The 24,310-nt window shown below is 43.8% G+C and overlaps 2 protein-coding genes across 2 annotated transcripts in view; both read right to left on the bottom strand.

Moving 5' to 3' along the window:
* LOC308331777 (uncharacterized protein) overlaps nucleotides 1–5,392 on the bottom strand; it is a gene marked incomplete at its 3' end in the record, with an annotated part of 64,373 nt that extends 58,981 nt beyond the window's left edge. Inside the window, exon 1 of the mRNA XM_080787273.1 lies at nucleotides 5,265–5,392. Coding sequence (XP_080643399.1) covers nucleotides 5,265–5,333 — 69 coding nt within the window. The 5' untranslated portion in view covers nucleotides 5,334–5,392. The remainder of the gene's footprint in view (nucleotides 1–5,264) is intronic.
* A 7,916-nt stretch (nucleotides 5,393–13,308) lies between these two features.
* LOC308332343 (uncharacterized protein) lies at nucleotides 13,309–21,893 on the bottom strand (the record flags this gene model as incomplete). The annotated part of the gene is made up of 7 exons (XM_080788195.1): nucleotides 21,736–21,893; nucleotides 19,904–19,931; nucleotides 18,684–19,764; nucleotides 18,010–18,100; nucleotides 17,223–17,294; nucleotides 15,276–15,386; nucleotides 13,309–13,767 (listed from the first exon to the last, which is right to left on the bottom strand). Exons 1-7 carry the CDS (start codon nucleotides 21,808–21,810, stop codon nucleotides 13,309–13,311), a joined length of 1,917 nt encoding a protein of 638 aa, XP_080644321.1. The 5' UTR covers nucleotides 21,811–21,893.
* Nucleotides 21,894–24,310: the final 2,417 nt, after the last annotated feature.

The following is a 24,310-nucleotide window of genomic DNA, read 5'->3' as shown; positions in this document are numbered from 1 at the left end:
ATTTGCTTCGCCTTCAAGATGAACGGCGCAAGGAGACCAAGGGGATCATACACTGAGCTGGTAGTAGAGAGAATTGACCTTCTGGTAAGGGTGCTGTTGTTAACGGCAACACGAAAACTGAATATGTCACTCTCAATGTCCCAGTACAGACCGAGGGCTCTTTCATTAGGCAGCTTCTCCCTGTCAAGATCCAAATTCTTGATTTGTTTTGCCTTGTCATCGTTAGGGATAGATGCCAGAACCTCTCGACTATTACTAACCCACTTGGTCAATTTGAATCCACCTAGAGAGCAGATTTGTCTCAGGTCTTTAACGAGCTGTATAGCGCGTTTCTCCGTCGCTACAGATTTGAGACAGTCATCGACGTAGAAATTTGATTTGACTGTGTCAGCTATTTCTGGATCGAATTTCTCACGGTTGTCATCTGCAGTCTTTTGCAAAGCAAAGTTGGCACAGGTCGGAGAAGATACAGCGCCGAAGAGATGAACTCTCATTCTGTACTCCTCCAAACTTTTGCTGGTGTCGCCATCTGGCCACCACAGAAATCTGAGCAGGTTTACATTCTCTTCGTTAACACGCACTTGGTGGAACATGCCCTCAATATCTGCCATAACAGCGATGGGTTCCTGCCGGAACCTGAGCAGAACACCAATGAGCGAGTTGGCTAGATCGGGGCCCTGAAGGAGTACCTTGTTGAGTGATGTACCTTTATAGGATGATGCACAGTCGAAGACCACACGGATAGTTTTCTTGCGTTTATGGTAGACACCATGGTGTGGTATGTACCACAGTTTGCCATTCTCCTGGTGTAGCTCTTCTGGTGGTACCTTTTCCGCATATCCTTTCCTGATGATGTCACTCATGAACTCTTTATACTCGGCTGCATAGACCTCATCCCTTTTGAGGTACAATGCTCGTTGTTCAGCCATTTGGTAGTTGTTCGGCATGATGGTATTCTGATCATGAAGTGGCAAAGGTAAGTGGTAGTGACCGTCTTTGAGTGTAACAGAACTGGATGCAATCTGTGTGAACTTTCTGTCATCAACCGACATCTCTCTTTTCTCATCATACTCCTTCTCTGGGAAGTCATGAGTATATTGTTCTTTGAGGAGGTTCTCAATGTGAATAATTGAGATGCGATTTACTAAGGCCATAGGTTTCTCATCCACAGCAGTGGAAGCATGAAGTGGTCCGTTCACCACCCATCCTAACAATGTCTTCACTGCGTAGGGGCCGTTCTTCTGACTGTTGATGATTTTCCATGGCTCCATAGCCTTTGGAGTATTCACTCCAATGAGAAGCTCCACATCAGCATCAATTTCTCTGACCTTGATCTCCTGCAGATAAAGCCATTTATCAAGATCCGTCTGGGCAAGTATGTTTCTTTTTGTAACAGGTATCTTGTCTTGGGTGTACAGCTTGGGCAATGTTAGGTATGTACCCCCTTCCATATTGCTTACTTCTAGACCGGTCAGCTCGAAGCTTTTCACAGTTTTCTCTGTTCCCATAGTCTGCAGGAGAACTTCAGTTCTGCGTCCTTTAGCATTAAGCTGCCTCATGAGCTTCTCTGTACAGAATGTATCTGTACTACCTGGGTCCAGGAAGGCGTAGGTGAGTACGCTCCTATTTCCACTGCAAAGTTTCACGTGAACTGGCACTATAGGAAGTATGCAGTCTTTACCAGCCCCGGTTCTTTCACCCTCTTCAAGTGACACCAGAGCGATGGTGACAGACGATGTTTCCTCCTGCCTCACATGCTGTTCTGCTCTATTAGATTTGGCCATCTCTGGTTTGGCTCTGTGCAGAATAGTAGGGTGTTTGCCATCACAAATCTGACAGGTCATTCTTCGTCTACAATTACGACCCAAATGTCCTACTCTTATGCATCCGAAGCATAGGCCCTTTTCTCTGAAAAACTGAACCTTAGTTTCATGCTCCTGTGCATTCAGTTTCTGACATTCAGATAAAGGATGCTTGCCTGTACAGTAGAGACATGAGGAGTCGTATCCACCAGACAGCGTGTTGCTTTTGCTGGGTGACTTTTCAGCTTTGTTGTCAGGCACTGCCACTGTAGTAGCAAAACTACTCCCCCTGCCTGTAGATCTGCTAGATTTAGATTCCACAGCAGTTCTGGGTCTTGAAGTCTTCACATTGGCAGGTGAGTCATCAATGTCACCGTAAAGCGGGTTTTGCAGTATACTAGCCTGATTCTCCATAAATATAACCAAGTTGGTCAATCTGGCTCTCCTATGAGTCCGTTCCAAAATGTCACAAGCTGTTGCTCTCCATTTTTCCCTTAATTTATAGGGCAGCTTGGACACAATCAGTTTCTGGTTAGAGTTCTTATCCAGCTCCTCTATATCCTCCAAATCTCTCATTGCATTACAGCAGCCTCTCAGATAAAGTGCATAATAGTGCAATGCATCTCCATCCTCTGATTTAATAGAGTTCCAATTCAGAGCTTTTTCCATATAGGCACTTGCAATCTTCATGTCATCACCAAAATGCTTCTTTAACAGGGTTTTGGCCTGAATGTAGCCTTCGTTAGCATTCATGTGAAGACAGCTCCTAACCAATTCTTTGCAAGGCCCTGAGGTATATTGTTGTTCCAAGTAATATAGCCTATCTTGGCGGCTTTTTGTTTTTTCCTCAATACAATGTTCAAATGACCTCATAAATGCCTGGTAATTTAGAGGGTTGCCATTAAAAACTGGGATTTCTATAGAGGGAAGTGATGTCATTTTTTGCTGAACAATCAGTAAATCAGCAATCTCATTTTGCCTCTGTATTACAGTCAAGAAGTTGTCATTGTTTGACACTCCAGTTCCTGTCCCAAATTTCATTGGTTGCTGCTGTTGGGTCCTGTGAATTGATACTGGTGGTGCTGGTGCTGGTGGCCGCCCTGGGCCACGGTTTGACATTCCTTGAAATGTTGTTTTTTGTCTGGCTCCAAGTGAATAAGTCAGGTTTGGATTGACTGGAAATGGCTCAGCTGGGTCAACTGTTGCATTTGCGTTTTTGGTTTTACTTTCATAATAATCATTCATGGCATCATGTGATTTTGACTGTGGCATTTGTGGTTGTGATTTAAGATGTGGCATTTGTGGTTGTGATTTAAGCACTGATGGTGGTTGTGAACTGCTTTCATAATCCGCCAGGACCATTAATCTAGCGTCCGATTCAGCCAGGCTGATATCCAGTTCCATTTCTTCCAGTCTGGCTCGTATTTTAGTCTGCTCAATAGCTTGCTGCTGGTCCATGTTAACCTGTTCCATTTCTAGAGCCTGCTTTGCCTTTAATTTTGATGCCCTTACAAGGAGTGCAGCCTTATCTGTCTCAGCCCTGAGTCGGGCTGACTTGACTGACGAAGTGGTAGATTTAGTTGATTTTGCTTTTGATCGTTTTGACTCATTTGACACATTTGAGGCACTGTCGTGGGGTTCCACACTCATTTGTTGGTTTTGTTCATTTACCCACGTGTCAACTTCATCCAAGAACTCGTGAAACACAGTTAGTTTTGGTTCATACCATGTATCATTATCATCCTTCTTTGTCTCGTGAGACAGGAGATTTTGAACCAACCCATGATAGTAAACGAATTCATCCAGTGACATTTTAAATGAGGCAACATCATTATTAACCTCTTTCACATTTCCACCCGGTACCAGCAAAGTTTGAACCTCTCTCATTTTACGAGTGCAAACACCAAGTTTCCCTCTGCGCGTTCCACATAGTGATTTAACATCATCCTCCGCCGCGGCGGGGTCAACCTCCTCCATATTGTTAAATCAGTAACGTTCTCCACACACAGTTTGAATTTGATCAAAGACTTTATTTGATAACCTCCCTTTGATTTGATTTCTCAGTTATGCAAAGCATTGCTTCATTTCATTTTGCTTTTCATTTAGTTTCATTTCAAAGCATCCATTTTATTATTTCCCAAAATCAGCGCAGCATTTATTTTTCGTTCCAATTAATTTCAGCGCATCCATTTCCCAACAGCGCATCAGCGCGCAACATTTGCTTTTCGTTTAATTCACTCCAATAAAGCAACAGCGCATCGGCGCGACATTTCATTCATAATTTGAGCAGCAGCTCCTTTGTTTTTATAGCCTTGGGCTAGGCTACTACTCACGGCCCGTTGGGGAAACAACTTCAAGTCCAAGGTGAGGTTGTCGTCAATGTCGCCGTTTCCAAGCCGCTTGTAGTTGTGAAATGTTGCCGTCCTTTACTACCGCACCATGCGGAGTTTGTTGACTAATATCGTGGCCTTTCTTAGCAAACAAATAAGGCCACTGTTGGTCGGGGTGGTGTTGCAGTCTATTGTTGTTATATTACTCGCGTCGCCTCTCTTCTTGATTCAAAATACTCATGGAGATCGGCTTGTTTTGTCAGAACAAATCATATTTATTTCTCCTTCTTATAACATAAACTTTGTATTCAAATAAACCAAAAGAGCCTGTGAGGCGCGGTCAACAAACTTTGAGCTTCCCCGTCTGTCACATTCTCTCCCAGCAGGGAGTCACCTGTCTGTCATTGCGTGCCTAGCACCTACAAATCATTTCCCAAAAGGGGAGGGGAAACCTCCATTCAAGCCATCAAATTCATAGCGCGATTATAGTAATTTAAATGACCACAAAATAAACAATACATATAGCAGGCAATAGATATCAGATTAAATGCAAATTATCATAAATAGAAAATGGCTCTAACAGAAACAGTCCAAGAGAAGTGAAAACAACAACATTCCTGCCTGCAGGCTCCCAAAGCAAACATCAAGTAAATGATATAAACATAACCTGTTGACCAAAGTGCTGCAAAAAGTGCTCAAAAGTAAATGATATAAACGCAGAACATGCACCCAAAAAAAGACAAAATAAGGGACATATGCAATAGAAAATATAGCAATTCACTGTTGTTGCACAATACCACACTTATTTATTTGAGCGGAAGATTTAAGGCGAGCACGATGGAGGCACTATAAAAGGTGCAGGGTTTTTGTTTTTCTTCCCGAAATAACGGCGGACAATTGCAAAACGAAAAATAAAAAGGCATCGCAGCAGACAGCATTTGCATGCAGAGAGAACAACACACAGTACTGCACATGCATGGTAACCTCGCCTCGCCAGGCTTTCCACCACCTCGGAGGAAAACATGCATGGTAGCCAACGTTTCCATCATGGATGTTACTTGAAGAACCGCATGTGTGTGTGAATGTGTGTGTGTGTGTGTGTGTGTGTGCATTTTGTGTTTTTTCTGCTCACCTCGCATTGGATTAAATCGGCCGTATTAGTGTCCACTTCATACGGTCTTCCTCCACCCAGAGCCTCCATTGTTGTTGCTCTCCGTGTGCTTGTTGTTGTTTACAATGTAAATATTAAAGATCCAACCCGTATCTCACTTTTAAACACGATGAACCCGAGCCTCCATTCCGGTGTTGCCAGATTGTGCGAGGGACAGTCGAGAAACAAGCAACCACGTCTATGAAAACAATTAAGACCAAAAGAAGCAAGCATTTGATTGATTCATTTGAACAGTTTGATTGAACAGTTTGCAGAATTGCGGTACACGTCTGTAGGTGCCCATAGAGGCTATTTGATAAGATGCTTTGTGAGCTTGTAGATCTACAATTTTTAACAACAAAAAATATCTTGACATTTTGGGGGAAAAAAGTGGAATTTTCTATAAACATTTTTAACAACACAAATCTTGTATTAGGGTTCCTGGCATAACATGTTTTCAGACGGGGGTCCACAGACAAATATATATTAATTTGGGGGTCCTTGACTTGAAAATGTAACCCTAGTTTAAACAACATTAGGTACAAAATATTTACAAGCAACTTCACTGATAAAAACAAGCCCAACGTGGCTTATAATTAGCGGACATGGCAACCCTGCATTCCTCCTTCTTCTTGAATCTTCATGTGACTTCCTGCAGACTTGATGCCTTTTCGGCACATTGCTGCCTCCCACCGGCCGGGAGCAGGCCTATACCTCCATTGTGGTTATCTTCTCAACCAGTGGTTCTTGAGGCGGTTCCAGGTGGTCCCCAGCTAAATGATGGAGAAAGCAAATGGACCCTCATAGATCTTTAGCTCTCTCAAGAGTAGTAGAGCAGGTCGTCCAATGTTCCCTGGGTCGGCGGTTCGAATCCCGGCTCCTCCTGTCCACATGTGTCCTTGGGCAAGACACTGAACCCTGCATTGCCTCCAATGAGTTGGTCGGTGTGAGCTCTCCACCATTGGTGTGTGAATGAACCATTGTAAAGTGCTTTGAGTACTTGGAAAAGCGCTATAAAAATGCAATTTATTATACAAATTATGCAATTCATTAAATTATTGTTAAACATCTGCATTACAAGAAGTCTAGACAATTAGGCCTATTCACCTTTTTCCTTGGCTGTGTGTGCACCAGTTCCTGTCCTCATTATCCTTGCCAATATTCAAGAAACATCTGAAGAAATATCTTATTTATTCCTCTGTAGATTACATTATTTACTTTGATGTTATATTTTCTTTTGTGTTTGTTGTTGTATTGTTTATTTACCTTTTCTGTGCAGTCTGTGTTTTTATTTCTTTACTGCACAGCTGCCCCCCTTCGCCAACTTGTAGACTTTTGTATTGTTCTTAATTCACTTTTAATCTGTTTAAATCAATGACCTCTTCCATACAGGAAAGGATTCCAAATAAGCCAGCTGGCTTCTTCCCCTTCCTTGCATTGTATTTTTGTTCTTATGATATGTTATTGTCTATTTGTTGTACTACTATACGTGCTAAATAAATAAACCTAAACCTAAACCTGTTATCTCTCCTAATGGTACCACATCAATACCGCATGGTCATGGATGGAATTGTGGACAATATCATATCCAACGACAACAAGATATCCTGGGTGAGGGCCTGAGAGGCTAAATGTCATCAAAATGGCGGTCCGTGGCTCAAATGAGGAAAAAATAATGGGCCTTTATTTTACAATCTTTTTCATTCGGAGACTCCTGAGTTTAATATTGCTTAATTGTGACCGTCACTGCTGCATATGCATCCTCTTTATTCTGCATACCGTGCACGCACGCACGCACACACACACACACACAGTTTGTTTGTTTCAAAATATAGGCACCAGAAATATATTTAAAATTTATGGAAAGAAAGTAGGCTATATTATATTATATTGGTATCTGTGTTTAACAAGGCCTAAGAGCCTAAAACCCTGCTGTTCACAATACAAGCCTATTTTAAAATATCTTTCTGGTTGCTTTGGGGTGTAGGGTTCCTACCTGTAGACACTGGGGACATAATTTTTAGGCCACACCCCATTTGCGCGCACACACTCACGCAGCAGCATAGTATTGTACAGTACAGTCTGCAACAGTACAGTACAGTCTGCTAGGGTACAGTACAGCACAGCACAGTACAGTAAGTAGTCTGCTATGGTACAGTACAGTACAGCACAGTACAGTATGTTACAGTACAGTACGTCACAATACAGTACAGTATGTAACAATACAGTACAGTAGGGTACAGTACAGTATGGTACAGAACACTGGCCACCTAGATGGCGTGGCTCGGCGCTAGAGTGAGGCCTGCCGAAAGCCGGTCTTACATGTGCGCGGTGGATGCAGCTTCAATACATCATCAGTATCGCCTTGATCCCGCCTCTAGCGGCCACTGATTGGTTTGAAATCCACTGGTTCGGGGTACATCGTCTCTGCTCGAGTTCCATGAGTTGTTTTCATTGATTAATTTGCCGTTTTTAATACGTTTTAAGACACACAGGGTTTCCACCGGGCAGAATGGGATAGGTGACGTGTTCGGATGATGTCACCGGAAAAAGATCAGTCGCACTGACTTGCTAAGGCTTCTGGGAAATTGAGGCTCCATGCATTCTTATTGCAATGGCGACGCAATACAGGAGCGTTCGTCTTTCGATCTTTGTTGTTGATCGGCAATTTGGATTATTTTTCAACACAACAAACGATCACACCATTTTAAGGCTTTTCATTGACTTTTACTCAAGTACATTTTGAATAACGTACTTTCACTTGTAACAAAGTATTCCTACATTGCAGTATTGATACTTTTACTTAAGCAAAACAATTTAGTACTTTTTTCACACCACTGACCATTTTATTCAGCATCAGCGTAGTTTTGCCTTGAGTGATACAGCGTGAAACACCTCCCCGTGTGTAAGGGGACACAACAGGTTTTGCATATGTACCTCGTCTCGCCTCGCTTGGACTTCCTGGTACAAACCCTGCACCGCTTACATGGATTCTGCTTTTTGGGGGCGGGTGGGATCAGAACGAGTTCGTGGGCTGCAAAGTTGCCATCCAGCCTGCACTGAGGGTCCGTGCGTGGTGCCCTCGGTCTGGGTGCAGGTGGAAGGTCATATAGCGGACCCGACAGGCCCGCCCATTGATGTATGACACTTCGCAGAAATGTGAGTTGGCATTTACACTTTCCCTGTGGGTTTTTAACTTTGTAAAGGATAAACGCATTGTACAAACAGATTTCAAACATGTAGACTATAAATTTCTTGTACCACTTGGCTGTCTTCCTGATAAACGGGTAGTACACAATGTGTTGGTCCATTCTATCGACACCGTTCATTGATTTGTTGTATTCTACAACGCAAACAGGCTTGTGTCTTGGCACCTTTTCCTTCCAGCCTCTCTGCCATACCAGAACTTCTTGCATCTCGTCCTGGTGGAACGTTGAAACCATTTTCACTATGCCATGGTCCTGCCAGGCCAAGACCATCACTCTGTCATTGTGACGCATTATTGTTTGCCCATTTCTCAGATCAGAGTTTTTTACTTGTTTAAGGTCTACTGGTTCACCTCGGTTTTTTCTTAGTGTACCACAGACATGGGTTTTCAGATCAAGTAGATTTGTACACAGTGCTACAGAATTGTAAAAGTTATCCATGAACAATCTATAGCCATAACCTACTAGGCGATCAAGAAGGAAGAGAATTGTTTCACCCAGGGGAGTAGCATCTCCACAGTAGGGCTTCATGTTGAAACAATACCCTGTCTCAGAATCACACAAAATATAAGATTTTATGCCTAATCTGATAGGTTTCTGAGGATTGTACACTTTAAAACTTAAACGCCCACGCCAAAGAAGCGTACCTTCATCAATGCAAATGTTAGTGTTTGGTTGAAACATTTCACGGAATCTGCAGAGTAAATAATCTAAAACCGGGCGGATCTTGTACAGCCTGTCAGTACCATTGTCTAATGTGAAATCACTGAACTGGAGAAATCTCCATATAAGTTCAAACCTGTTGCGAGTCATGGTCTTGTTGAAGTAGGGGCTAGCTAATAATTCATCTCTAGACCAGTACATATTCATCGTAGGCTTATGAATGATACCAGTGAGAAAAAGGAGCCCTAGGAAGTGTTTTAGTTCATGAACTGTGACAGGTTTCCATTGGTGACATGATGAATATGGTGCTCTGCCTAATGTTACCGTTTTAGTGAACCTCTTTGCATAGTTGTTAGTCTGATCAACCATATACTGGAGCAGCTCATCGGTCAGGAATAGCTCAAGAAAGTCAACTGGTGCGTCTGAATCAAGAGCAGCAGCACCGTTGATAAGTCCAGGCTTTGCAGTGAAAGGAATGTCCTCTGGCTGCCAGTTGGTTTTAGACCACTCAGGATCTGCATTTGGACCACTTCCGCCAGGCTCGTCACCACACTCGCGCTCTGCAGCTGTGCTATGTTCACCTACATCAACGTTGTCCGCTTCGCATTGTTGCTCTGTTGGACCTAAAAGTATAGAAATACATTATTACCATAAAATACATTTTTGTTCTGGGTTTTAGTTTTGTAAATTATACAAGCATTGAACAGAACTCCAACAGATATACGTAGGATACAACTGCATTTGTCCACTTGTTTGACAAGCGGATAGCACACCTGTTTTGGTCCACTACATCTTCTCCATTCATTGTGTTCTTACCTGTATTTTCACTGCCAACAGATGGTAATCTAGATTTTGGCCGTGGCTCCTCTGTGTCTGTGTCTGAAATCACAGAAATGTTAAGGTAGTTTTGGTAAATATGATGTACACGAAATCAAATCAATTCACAATTGAGACATTTAGCAGAAGCTCATATCCAAAGTAACTGACAATGACCATACATCACATGCAGAGATACATAGTACCGATGCATCTACTGTCATAGGCAACATCGTCATCAATTATATCACATGCATAGATAGATACATATCTCGGTCTGTCTGTGTGTAATGCACATAACTCGAGAACCGTTCGCCCCAGAAAATTCAAATTCAACACACAGCACCACCGGGAGTGCAGTTTCAGGTGTGGAGTCGGTCGGACCCACGGTTGTCCAGAACGGCCCCAAAAAGGCCTCTGTCCGGATAGTTCCCGTTGGGCACTGGCCTACAGTGCCCCGCTGTAGAGACTCCAACGCATAATATCTGGGTGGACAACGCAACAAATCGACAAAGCAATAAATGTACGACAAAGAGTGGCCCTGGTCCATTTTGGTTTCATGTTTCGCTCTCAAGGGTGAACACATTCAGACCGTACGACGTGTGAAACCACCATAACTAATCCAACCGACTGATCCAGTGGACGTGTACACACGTCTCCTTCTGCACCATACTCCTTGCTGGTTGCACATGCGCGCTGCCGTTCACTTCCTTCTTGCTCTGAGTGATTTTGACCAGATGGCTATACTACGGTCTTCATTTCTGACTTCAACATGCCTCTCGTTTAAAATATTAACGCTTCTAGAGAGATGTGATAGTAATCATAGTGAGGTAACCAAGCAACATTATAGAGCGTTGCTGTCCCGCCCCCTTTCATGATGGCCCAGGAAATAGTTCCCAATGCATTTTTCCCATGAACATTTCAAAACCTATTTATTTAAAGACCTTATAAGCGTCGTACAAAGCCAACTCTTGTCGTGACAAATCATGACAACAAACACAATATTTTGGACCAAACAAATAATTACAAAGAAGAAAAACAACAACAAAAGTGTTGTAACCTGCCGTTTTCTTCTTCTTTATAATTATTTGTTCAGCCGAAAAATGTTGTTTGTTGTCATGATTTGTCACGACAAGAGTTGGCTTTGGCCGCGGCGTAAACGTCTTTAAATAAATACTTTCTGAAAAGTCTATTTCTCCCGGCTTTTGTACAGAACGGGTGGGCTTTCAGACTAAAAGCTGCCATATCTGCCCGGCACCCCGAGCTCCTATTTTGAACGAAATCCCGGCACTGATTAAGTATTGTCAAACATCTGCATGACTTAATTTACACAATCAGAGAATGTAGAATAATTGTTATGTTGATCAACGTTTGCCAAAAGCGACAGAAAAATATTCTTTAGTTTTGGGCTGAGAGGCTAAATCTAATGGTGGTCCGTAGCTCAAATGGGTCTGAGAGGCTAAATGTCATCAAATGGTAGTCCGTGGCTCAAATGGGTCTGAGAGGCTAAATGTCATCAAATGGTAGTCTGTGGCTCAGATGGGTCTGAGAGGCTAAATGTCATCAAATGGTGGTCCGTGGCTCAAATGCCGAATAATATAAATACAGTAATTGGCCTTGATATGAAAATGGTTGAAAACCAGTGCTCTATAGCATCACAGAGCAGTGGTCAAACATGTTGGTGTCAGGACCTATATAACAGTGGTTCCCAAACTATTTAATGTCAAGGACCCCCACATTCACACTTATTAGCCCGCGGACGCCCATTTGAAAAGCTATGCCAGGGACCCCCATAAGTTGGTGTCAAACATGTTGGTGTGTTTCAGTGAGTACTCAAATGCTTTACTTAAGTAAAAGTACCAATACTGCAATGTAGAACTACTCAGTTGGGGGGGGGGGGGGGGGTTAGCTTTGTAAATGAACAAACAAACAGATCTCCAACAGATATAGGATACAAATGTATTTGTCCACTTGTTTGACAAGCAGGTAGTACACCCGTTTTGGTCCACTTTCAATTCCATTCATTGACTTGTTTTGTTCTTACCTGTATTTTCACTGCCTACAGACGGTAATCTAGACGTTGGCCGTGGCGCTTCTGTGTCCGAGTCTGAAATCACAGAAATGTTATGGTAGTTTTGGTAAATATGATGTACATGAAATCAAATCAATTCACAATTGAGACATTTAGCTCTTATCCTTACTAAGAGTTAAGAGTTACTTACAATGAGCACACATGTAATACATCACATGCAGAGATAACATTGTCATCATCAAATACATCACATCTATGAATGCACCAAGTCTCTGTCTGTCTGTCTGTAATCCACGTAACTCGAGAACCTTTCGCCCCAAATGACTTCAACTTCGACACAGACATTCCACACCACCATGGGGTGTGCAGTGCATTTCCAACTTGCATCGTTCCAAGAAGGCCAGTGCCCCACGGGCACCGCTCTAGTACAGTATGAATACGGGTACATTAGTTTAATTTCATCTCAAACATCAACATGTAGGTCTTCTCACCACTGGCATCAGAAGAACTCATTGGACGCGACTCCCTCACCGGTGTCCACGTTGGATCATCCACGTCTGTGTCGGAGGAATCCGAAAGAGTGCGTTCACCGCTTCCCACGGCTTGACCACATGAAACACACACACACACACACACACACACACACACACACACACACACACGTTTGCATAGCTGTTTTGCAGTAATGAAGCGGGGTTGTCATAAATACAGAGATACCGTACAATGCGTACATAGTTACCATGCATCTACTGTCATAAACACATAGGCTACATCACACATACAATACGTAAAAAAAGACATTCATCTCATCACGCCTGTTCATGACGTCATCATTTTTATAATTAATAATAAATTATTATTATTATAAATGTATTTATTTATTTTTTGTCAGTGTGTGTTATCGGACTTCAAAGCATGAACAGCATACAGCAAAGCCAAGTAGAAAAATACACAAAAGCAGCTTGATTAAAGAATTATTTTACTTCGTCTGGAAATTACTGGTATAACAGCATAGGCTATACAATGCAACGTGGCATGACAGGTCGAGTACCTGCAGTGATTATTACCTGCTGACAACTAGTGGTAAGGGAACGTACAGGATGAGGCTGAATAATTATTGACAAGGCTGATTGGAAGGCTGTGATGCAATGCAATATTACTACTACTACTACTACTACTACTACTACTACTACTACTACAAAATAATAATAATAATAAATGGGTTTTTTGGGGGGAGGCCCCTGGAAGCTCGAGGCCTGTTTCAATTGAAACGATTGAAGCATACTGTATGTAAGGCCGCCACTGGCTGCTACTTACTAGCGGTATCTAGGAATGGAGTACATCTGCTCGGTGCCCTCGGCGCCCTCATCGGTTTCCATTCTTCATCCGACTCCGCCTCCGTGTCGTAGTGTAATCTGAAGGCGTCCGATGCTGCGCGGCTGCTTTCGGCGGCTAGACGACGCGAGACGTCAGACAGAGGAGGGTGGCGACACCCGCCGTGGCTTCCATCATCGCGCGCATCCTGCCCTCGCTCGTCGCTGTCCCGCTGCTGCCGTCTGCGAGCTTCCTGCGGCGGCCTTTGTTGGTTGTCAACGCGCCTGTCTTGTGGTTCTTCTTTGAAGTCACGCTGGGCTGGTGCAGGCGTCCGTTGGCCTTCTCGAGGACCTGCTGTGACGTTTAAGTCTCGCTGGCCTGGAGGAGTTGCTCGTTGGTCGTTGCTCATACAGGGGAGATCAGTCGACGTGCCTGCACGGCCTGGGCTCTGTGGCTACGAGAATGGATGACCATACATGAATATTCATTAAATCCCACCCCTCCTCTTTTAACCCATTCATGACGGGGAAACCCTTTTGGGGTAGTTGTTGCCATGTACAGTATATAGCAATTTTCCACCACTTCAGAAAGTACATCCCCACGTGGAGATGTTGTAATAAGTTGACCCGACAGTGTCCGCCCTGAAACTGGGAGGTCACCCGTCATGTTTCTGATTGGCTGATCACCCCATAGCGATGATTTGATTGGCTGAGCACGGAATGGGATGTCTGACGATACAAAGAGCGCCCCTCACTTCACACAATTCCTGGTTTTTATACAGGTTTAATGTTTGTTTTTAGTTCAATGTTCGTTTTAAGAACGCTATTGACAATGAAGGGAAAATGTACGTCATATTGTCCCTTATTACGTCATATTGTCTCTTTATGGTTAATGCCATGTAATGTCTGTGTTGACACTGTTTTACATCACCATTACATCACCTAATCAACATGAGTTAGACTTTAATATATGAGCGCCCCTCACTTCACACGGGTGTTATTTTTTAAACTCAAATCTATGCTTCTGGGGGTCACGGGAACAAAATATTTCGATATGGGACCGTCGGCCTTGCAAATACATTTCCTTTACACGAAAAAGTTTAAGAATCACTGATTTATATAGCAACAGAAGTTTTACATGAAACCTGTTAGAATGGGTCTCAGGTCTTAATAAGTAGCGTTGAAGAACCATGGGGCTCATAGGGCAGGAGCCTATATCCTGTTTCTGTAGCCATGAGGCCCATAGGGGCAGGAGCCTATTTCCTGTTTCTGTAGCCATGAGGCCCATAGGGCAGGAGCCTATATCCTGTTTCTGTAACCATGAGGCCCATAGGGGCAGGAGCCTATCTCCTGTTTCTGTAGCCATGGGGCCCATAGGACAGGAGCCCATCTCCTGTTTCTGTAGCCATGAGGCCCATAGGGGCAGGAGCCTATCTCCTGTGTCTGTAGCCATGGGGCCCATAGGGCAGGAGCCTATCTCCTGTTTCTGTAGCCATGAGGCCCATAGGGGCAGGAGCCTATCTCCTGTGTCTGTAGCCATGGGGCCCATAGGGCAGGAGCCTATCTCCTGTTTCTGTAGCCATGAGGCCCATAGGGGCAGGAGCCTATCTCCTGTGTCTGTAGCCATGAGGCCCATAGGGCAGGAGCCTATCTCCTGTTTCTGTAGCCATGAGGCCCATAGGGGCAGGAGCCTATCTCCTGTGTCTGTAGCCATGAGGCCCATAGGGGCAGGAGCCTATCTCCTGTTTCTGTAGCGTGAGGCAGCTTGAGCGTGAGTAAACATCCTGGACATGATGCTAGTATGTCGCACAATCCAACCCTTGATGCCGAGTGTCAAGCAGGGAGGCATTGGGCCGGGAATTGAACCCCGACCTCCCAGTCTCAGGGCGGACACTCTAACCACAAGGACACTGAGCCACTGAGCAACTCGGGTCTTAATAGGTTATGGAAATGCATGGTGTACCTTCTCCATTGTCCTTTTCTTGGCTTGGAAGTCTTTAAGAAGGTTGCAGAGTGCGTTCTTCAGGAAGTCTGCATCGTCCACACCCTCAATCTCCAAGCTAGAAATAGTTTTCTAGTAGACGACAGGGGGAAAAAGCACAACATGACGTAACGATATCATCCTGATGACTACAAAACAATGACTACACGTTACAACATGACGTGACGATATCATCCTGATGACTACAAAACAATGACTACAAGTTACAACATGACGTAACGATATCATCCTGATGACTACAAAACAATGACTACAAGTTACAACATCACGTAACGATATCATCCTGATGACTACAAAACAATGACTACAAGTTACAACATGACGTAACGATATCATCCTGATGACTACAAAACAATGACTACACGTTACAACATGACGTAACGATATCATCCTGATGACTACAAAACAATGACTACACGTTACAACATGACGTAACGATATCATCCTGATGACTACAAAACAATGACTACAAGTTACAACATGACGTAACGATATCACCCGCTCCCAACCCGGATCATAAACCCGAAAAGGAATGCCGCCCAGGCTACGCCCCTCTAGAGCAGAAATCACTGGCTGGGGCAGGCTGTGCGCCGAATGACTCAGGAGCTTACCATCAGTGGTGGAAAAAGTATTCGAATGTTTTACTCAAGTAAAAGTATAAATAATGCAATGTAGAACTACTCTGTTACAAGTAAAAGTCCATTTACTTGAGTAAAAGTACAAAATAATTGGCTATTGTACTTTAAGTACCCAAAGTAAAACGTACACATTTATGCAGAATGTCTCATTTCGAGTTCTCAAATGTATAAAAGGCTTTTGAAAATAGCAGATCTACAAGCTCACAAATGCGACGCATCGCGCCGCATTGTGAGCTTGTAGATCGGTAGCCTCGGAAACCCAGACGTTTTAAATTCCAGGGAGAAAAAGAAAAGTCTGGGACCGAGTCCACTTCAATTACAGCATAGAGTAGCGCAAACGCCGATCACTCTCGGCTGTTTTCTGATCGTCTGAAGCTTTGTTAAATTGACGCACACACACAGTCACACACACACACACACACACACACACACACACACACAGACAGACACACACACACTCCTCTATCTCTGTCGCTCTAATTAATCAGTCTCATGTCGCGCAGCTGCGTCTAGATTCTCCCGGCGGATCCTGCCGGGAGCAGCCTATGCCGTAGAAAGCAGGTGGACCCCAGGCCAGTAGATCGGTAGATTGGCTGCATCGTAGAGCTGAAGTGGTTACTGTATGTTTTGTAATCATAATCAAAATCTACCAAGTAACTATAGTAACTAAAGATTTAAAATAAATGTAGTGGAGTAAAAGTACAGTATTTGCCACTGAGATGTAGTAGAGTAGTAGAATGAAATGTAGCCGGCTGTACATTTTAAATACCCAAGTAAAGTGCAAATACCTCAAAAATGTACTTAGGTCACAGGAAACTAACATATGTAATTAGGAAGAAACCTGCGGTATTCTATAAGATATGGGAGAAGTTCTTGGACTTCATTAAGCGAGGTGATAGTGAAGAGGCTTTGGATGTATAGTGGTTCATTGGAGTAGTCAGCTGTGGGGTGGGGGTAGGGAACTGTGACGGACATTGTGAATCTGTTTGTTTAACTGTATGTAATGTGTTTTATTTTCGTTTTATTTTTTGTTTTGTCATTATTTATTTATTTTTGTTTTGTATTTATTATTGTCAAATCATTTCGTGATAAGATTTTGTTTGTATTTGTGCTGCCAGGGGGATGTGGGGGGGGGGGGGGGGAATATATGTAAATTGTTGAAAATACTTATTTGTACTGTAAAGAAAATGAATAAATATATGTTTTAAAAAAAAAGAAAAAAAGTACTTAGGCACAGTAGTACATAAGTAAATGTACCGCCACTGCTTACCATTAGATCAGAGAGGTTGCCAGACTGTGGAGTTTTCTCAGAGTCAGGGTGACTTTCCGTGTTGTACTGGCCCTAAAAAAGAAAGAACAGGATGTCATTACAGTGATATGCCACATCAATGAAGACGTCATTATACGGATTATATAAAACTGTCAAACCATTAAGTAAATGCTGGCCAGATATAATTTCTTATGAAGGGAAGACTTCCGCACACCTGGTTCAGTTTTAAGCAGATGCGTTGGCGACAAAGCAGCAGACGTGTGGGAGAAGGAGGGAGGTCCCGCACTGCATGTTCAAGAGCTTTTATTTAGAGTCAAACATGCAACGTTTGGGTCTTTCTTGGGACCTTCTTTAGGCATAGCTCAAAACTGGCCGACATTGAACTGATGCCTGAAGAAGGTCGCAAGTGACCGAAATGTTGCACGTTTGACTCAAAGATATAAGCTCTTGAAGCAGCAAGTGACAGTGTGCGGGTCTCCCTCTTTCTCTTACGGGTCAGATATGATTTCTCAATTGAAAGCCGAGTTTTACGATAGACCAGCTCAGTGGCCTTGTCGTTAGTGTCCGCCCCGAGAGGCTGGAAGGTTGAGGTTTGATTGATTGATTGGAAATTTTATTCACAGATTGTAGAATGGGTACAGTTCAAACGAATGGTTCCTGCCCTATGGGCCCCATGGTTCCTGCCCTATGGGCCTCATGGTTCCTGCCCTATGGGCCTCATGGTTCTGCCCTATGGGCCTCATGGTTCCTGCCCTATGGGCCTCATGGCTCAGCAAGGCTTTCTTACCGGTTCGTTCATGCATCTCTGAGGTCCATGGATGTCTTGTGTCGTTGGTCCTAGACCTGGTCCCTGGTGATCACCTGCTGGCCCCTCTTGCCTTTAAGAAGGAATAAAATAACAATAATAATAAACTGTTGACAAATAACGTACAAACAGATTCTGAAGATGATGAGTTTCATAAAACGATATCGTCCGAGTCGGGTGGGAACTGTTACTTTTAAAAACCGCAAAAGATAGCAGATCTACAAGCTCAAAATGTGTCGCTATGCACCACATAGCAATACCTAAACGCGTGAATCTTTTTACAATAACTTTATTTTTCAGAAAGGAAGCCATTGAGGGTTAAAATGGGTCTTAATGCTTCCAACTCGAGTAGAATTATTAATACACATAGTACAAAACATATGATGGAGACAATAAAGACTATTATTATCATTATTATTGAAGGTGGTAACAGTCCAGTTCGCATTAACACGATCTCTAATGGAGGATTTAGTTGACACAATGAAATAACATGGCGATAGTATTCAGTGTGGGGCAGACGGCCTGTCACAGCCACATTTGGGAGACCAGTAGCTTTGTTGTTGCGAGGAAAGCGGTAAAATGAGACTTTAGAGGTTGTTGATTTAGTCCGACGGGGTGGGGGTGCTTCACGGCTAAAATACTGAATCCAGACTTACATCCCCTTGGCTCTCTCCGTCTCCTCTTCAGCGGCGTCTGAAAAGCTCTTCTTCCTTCTTTTCCCTTCATTCATCTGATGATCCTCGGACGGCCATTGCAGACGACGTCCGCACGGCTCTGGGACGTCCGGCGTTGCTCTGGCACCGTCGGGGAGTCTGTTGGCCATAGGGGGAGCTCTCCCGCTGAAGCTAGGCTCACATGCTGCTGCTGGCCCCTCTTGCCATGGTCCCATTTCCGTAGGCTCGGCAAGCCTCTGCCTGTTGACCACGTCTTGGCCCCTCAGATCCTGCCTACCCGCTCCGCTAGCGTTGCCAGGTCTGCTGGGTTCCCCGTCTAGAGACCGCCCCCGCTGTGGGTGAGCGCCAGGGTAGAGCGGTCGATAGGGATTGTCCTCAGGGTAATAAGCCCCGTCTTCACCCTCGCCTCCAGGGTAGGGTCTTTGGTGGGGCTCTGATCTGGGGTTCGAGTAGGACTCGTCGGGATACCGTCTTTGCCCGAGGTGAGTGTCGATGTCAAAGGGAACCCTTCCATGGGAGAAATCTATGGAAGAAGCTCCTGGCTGGTAAGCACGACTGTGAGGGTCACCTTCTGCATATGTTGCCCCATGCGGGTTGTGACCTGGATAGGCTCTTTTGCGAGACCCCGCGGATTCGGCAGAAGGAACGCCGTGCTCGGCTCCCGTAAACCCCCCGAGGCGGTTTTCTATTCCTGCCGAGGGCTTCCTGTAAAGAGGAGCCTCATTGTGGTAGGTTGGTCCGTGAGTGATCTCCTCCCTAAAATCACGCCTGGTACCACCGCCGGACTCCTGGTGGAAGTTTCTTCTGTCCTCAGAGTCCATTCCATATTCCCTGTGATAATCGTCACGTCTGTGCAGATGATGCCCCTCGCCGGGATAGGCAGTAGCACCTCTCTCTGCGTCTGCCGACATGTAGCGGTCATTTGTGTGATAGGGCGGCATGTTTGGGTCAGGACGCCCCGAGTGGTGGTGGGGGTACTGCCCTGGATGATCTGTAAAGTCTTGTGACTGAGACGACACGCCGGAATCCTGAGATGACGACACGCCGCTAGAATAATCCTGGCCTAGAGATTGTTCAGGGAAAAATAAAAATAGAAAATGTGTTACACATTCTCATTATGTATTCCCCCCGAACTGCCAAATATATTATTTTAAATATTCATTGTTGAAATAAAATAAAAGTATCTGAATAACAATCCTTACCTTGAAAAACCAATTGATCCTTTAGTTTCTGCAAAGGAATAAAGCATGAAAGTCAAGTCAGTTAGCAGCACTGAACAGCATTATTTGGTCATCTGTCCACAATACTACAACATGACGTAACGACATCATCCTGATGACTACAAAACAATACTACAACATGACGTAACGACATCATCCTGATGACTACAAAACAATACTACAACATGACGTGACGACATCATCCTGATGACTACAAAACAATACTACAACATGACGTAACGACATCATCCTGATGACTACAAAACAATACTACAACATGACGTGACGACATCATCCTGATGACTACAAAACAATACTACAACATGACGTAACGACATCATCCTGATGACTACAAAACAATACTACAACATGACGTGACGACATCATCCTGATGACTACAAAACAATACTACAACATGACGTAACGACATCAACCTGATGACTACAAAACAATGACTACAACATGACGTAACGACATCAACCTGATGACTGCAAAACAATGACTACAACATGACGTAACGACATCAACCTGATGACTACAAAACAATACTACAACATGACGTAACGACATCACCCTGATGACTACAAAACAATACTACAACATGACGTAGCGATATCACCCTGATGACTACAAAACAATGACTACAACATGAGGTAACGATATCATCCGCTCCCGAGCGGATCATAATACCGAAGACAAGCAGTGCTCTCACTCAGTGGATTGGGCGGGGTCTATGCCTATATATGGTGTGGACTGTGTGGACCCCCAGCAGGCTACAAGAGTTTAACAAAAGTTCTACCAGACAACTAAAGGCAACTGTGCGGTTTCCATGAGGTGCTTTCAGTAGACCTACTCAATTCATCAAAACATGATAGACAGGAGGACAATGACGTTGCTAATTCAGGTCCCTTGACAGAGTGACTGACAGACACCTACCAACAATAGTGCACGTGACAAAAACAACAACATTCCTGCCTGCAGCCTCAAGTCAATTATGAATAGCCTGCTGACCAAAGTCCTGCAGCACGTGTAGAACTAGAACATGCACAACAAGACACTAAACTAAACTAACCAGGGCTATGCAATAGAAAATAGCAACACCGTTGTTGCACACAACGTGCCATAAAACAAGACGTGAGGGGGAGCGCTTGTTTAATAGCGTCCCTCCCTCCCTAGGGTGTCGGCCTCTTCTTTGGGTGTCTTACCTCAGGTAAGATTCTATTAAACAAGCGCTCCCCCTCACGTCTTGTTTTATGGCACGTTGAAAAAATCCAAGATGGCGGCTCGGAATAATAGTTGTGGAATATTTTGGACAGAAAGTAGCTCATAACATGTCTACGGGGGATTTTTATGATAAACAAGCGACACCAGATTGAAAGAGGATAATTCAAGCTTGGACTGCAGCTGCAAAGTTGGTGAGTTTAACGTCATTTAAGACCAGGAGATCACAAACCAAAAAACATGCATAGGAAGTTGATGGAGGGTATTGCAACTCTGGATTCAGCCCATTGTAAAAAAATCTAGAGTTGCAAATTGCGGCTAAGACACTGCAACGCTCCTTAATTACTCCAGACAGTGGAGCATTTGTTTTTGTTTTTTAAAGGCCATGCAGGGAGAACAACACAGTAGGCCTACGCCTACCTAACCTACATAATATGTAGGTTAGATTATACAACTACATTCCTAGAGTTTTACTTTGATCTGCATGGTGCCCTGCAGCTGCAGGCTGCAGCCCACACAGTTCAATCGTGAATCGCGCGTGTGTGTGTGTGTGTGTGTGTGTGTGTAACAGGACTGCATGTTTTTCTGCTCACCTCGCATTGGATCATGAAATCGGCCGTACTAGCTGTGTCCACTTCATACGGTCTTCCTCCACCCAGAGCCTCCATTGCTGTTGCTCTCCGTGTGTTTGCTTGTTGTTGTTCTTGTTGTTGTTTACAATGTAAATATTGAAGATCCAACCCGTAGCTTATTGTTTATCTCACTTTAAAACATAATGAACCCGGAGCGAGCCTCCATTCCGGTGTTGCCAGATTGTGTGAGAGACAGTCGAGAAACAAGCAACCAGGTCTATGTAAACAAGACCAAAAGAAGCGAAGGATTTGATTTGATTTGATTTGATTTGATTTATTGATGTATTTATTAACTTTTGGCAGAATTACAGTACATTTCAAGCACAACTCAACACAAAAACTGTTAACTGTGGATGACACCATAAGCATTACACTAGTTTACAATAGGTAGGCTATTCTGCGTAGGTGCCCTTTGAGAGCGGTTTTGAAGGAGTCTTAAGGGATTCACATATTTTCGCCCTTAAAACATGTAAATACATAGAGGCTATTTGTGAGCTTGTATTTCAACAACAAAAAAATCTTTACATTTTGAAAAGAATGTGGAATATTCTTTAAACATTTTTAACAACACAAATGTTGTATGAGGGTTCCTGGCATGACATGTTTTCGGACGGAGGTCCGCAGACAAATATATATATTAATTTGGCTTGACACTTGACTTGAAAATGTAACCCTAGTTTAAACTTAAACAACATTAGGTACAAAATATGTACAAGCAACTTCACAGAAAAAAACAAGCCCAACGTGGCTTATAATTAGCAGACATGGCAACCCTGCATTCCTCCTTCTTCTTGAATCTTCATGTGACTTCCTGCAGACTTGATGCCTTTTCGGCACATTGCTGCCTCCCACCGGCCGGGAGCAGGCCTGTACCTCATATGTGGTTCTCTTCTCAAACAGGGGTCCTTGAGGGGGCTCCAGGTGGTCCCCAGTGGTCCTTGAGGGGGCTCCAGGTGGTCCCCAGTGGTCCTTGAGGGGGCTCCAGGTGGTCCCCAGTGGTCCTTGAGGGGGCTCCAGGTGGTCCCCAGCTAAATTATGGAGAGTTGGTAAGCAAGTTCAAGTGCATGTGTGAATTCTGTGACAGCCGATATAGGCCTATATACTATAGCCTTATAGGCCTATATATATATATATATATATATATATATATATATATATATATATAGTCTATATCAGGGGTGGGCAACTCACTCACTCACAACGCAAGTTGCCTATGTATGGCCTATATACATATCTATCATATCTCATCATTTTGGACCATGGGCTATAGCCTATATCGTACGGCATACTATAGCGCGCCGTTTTTCATCATTTTTGATGATTTGACAATATTGAAAAAATGAAAAAAACGATGGGTTATATTGAAGCGTGCACCTACACACGCACAGGCGCACATGCGTATGCACACCTGGACCTGTAAATGAAAAACACAAAAACTAAGGCACTGGTGTCGGACTTCTGGTTTACCGGAACGGGGTTCAACTCCCTGCAGTGCCCTGCTCAATGTGTTGTATTTACCGGAAAGGATGGGAAACATTAGCAAATTGCGGAGGATGGGAAAAATTTGCAAATTGCGGATTGTCAATGGTTTTTTGAATTTTTTTGAATAATTGCGGAAAATTGCGGAAAAAAAGATCACTTATAGCCGATCGTTTTTTCCGCAATTTTCCTGAATTCCTCCGCAAGACTCCGCAATTTTTCCGCAATTTCGCAATTTTTCAAAAAAATTAAAAAAACCATCCGTTATAACCCAACGTTTTTTCCGCAATTTCCGCAATTTTTCAAAAAATTCAAAAAACGATGGACACTACGCAATTTGCTAATGTTTCCCATCCTCCGCAATTTGCTAATGTTTCCCATCCTTTCCGGTAAATACAACACATTGAGCAGGGCACTGCAGGGAGTTGAACCCCGTTCCGGTAAACCAGAAGTACGACACCAGTGCCTTAGCTTTTGTGTATTCAACTATTTGGGTAACATGTGAGCTTTATCCTCTAAAATAGACTATATAGCTTGTCCTTCTCAGAGGTGCTATGATCCGTTTCCTTCATTCATCTCACAGAACTTTGGCCTGATTCATAATTATCAGAGTATTATATGTTTGGAAGTGTCATGTTTCTCTCAGCTAGTCCTTTGACTGTGTGAATTCTCTAATTCTCCCACTAATTGTCTCTCAGCGGGCAGCTGGCCTTTATAGTTCACCCGTCCCTGACTGACGCGCGCGCGCGCACGCACGCGCACGCTGCGCACGCACGCACAACAATGGTTGGGGGCGGGCGGGGGGGGAATCAACAACACTGAAGAGAGGAGAAATCAAATACGTCAGCCATCATCATCGTACCCTCCCCCCTATATTATAGCTCCTCAATAGCCAGGTTCTTTCTTTCACTATTTATTATTTTCTCTCTCTCTCTCTCTCTCTCTCTCTCTCTCTCTCTCTCTCTCTCTCTCTCTCTCTCTCTCTCTCTCTCTCTCTCTCTCTCTCTCTCTCTCCCCCCCCCCCCCCTGCTGGGAAAGCACGCGATGATCCGGCTTT

This window comes from Protomyctophum bolini (assembly GCF_963924005.1).
Source record: "Protomyctophum bolini genome assembly, chromosome: 17".
In the NCBI taxonomy this organism is placed as follows: Eukaryota; Metazoa; Chordata; class Actinopteri; order Myctophiformes; family Myctophidae; genus Protomyctophum; species Protomyctophum bolini.
This window is presented reverse-complemented; position numbering and strand designations above follow the sequence as displayed.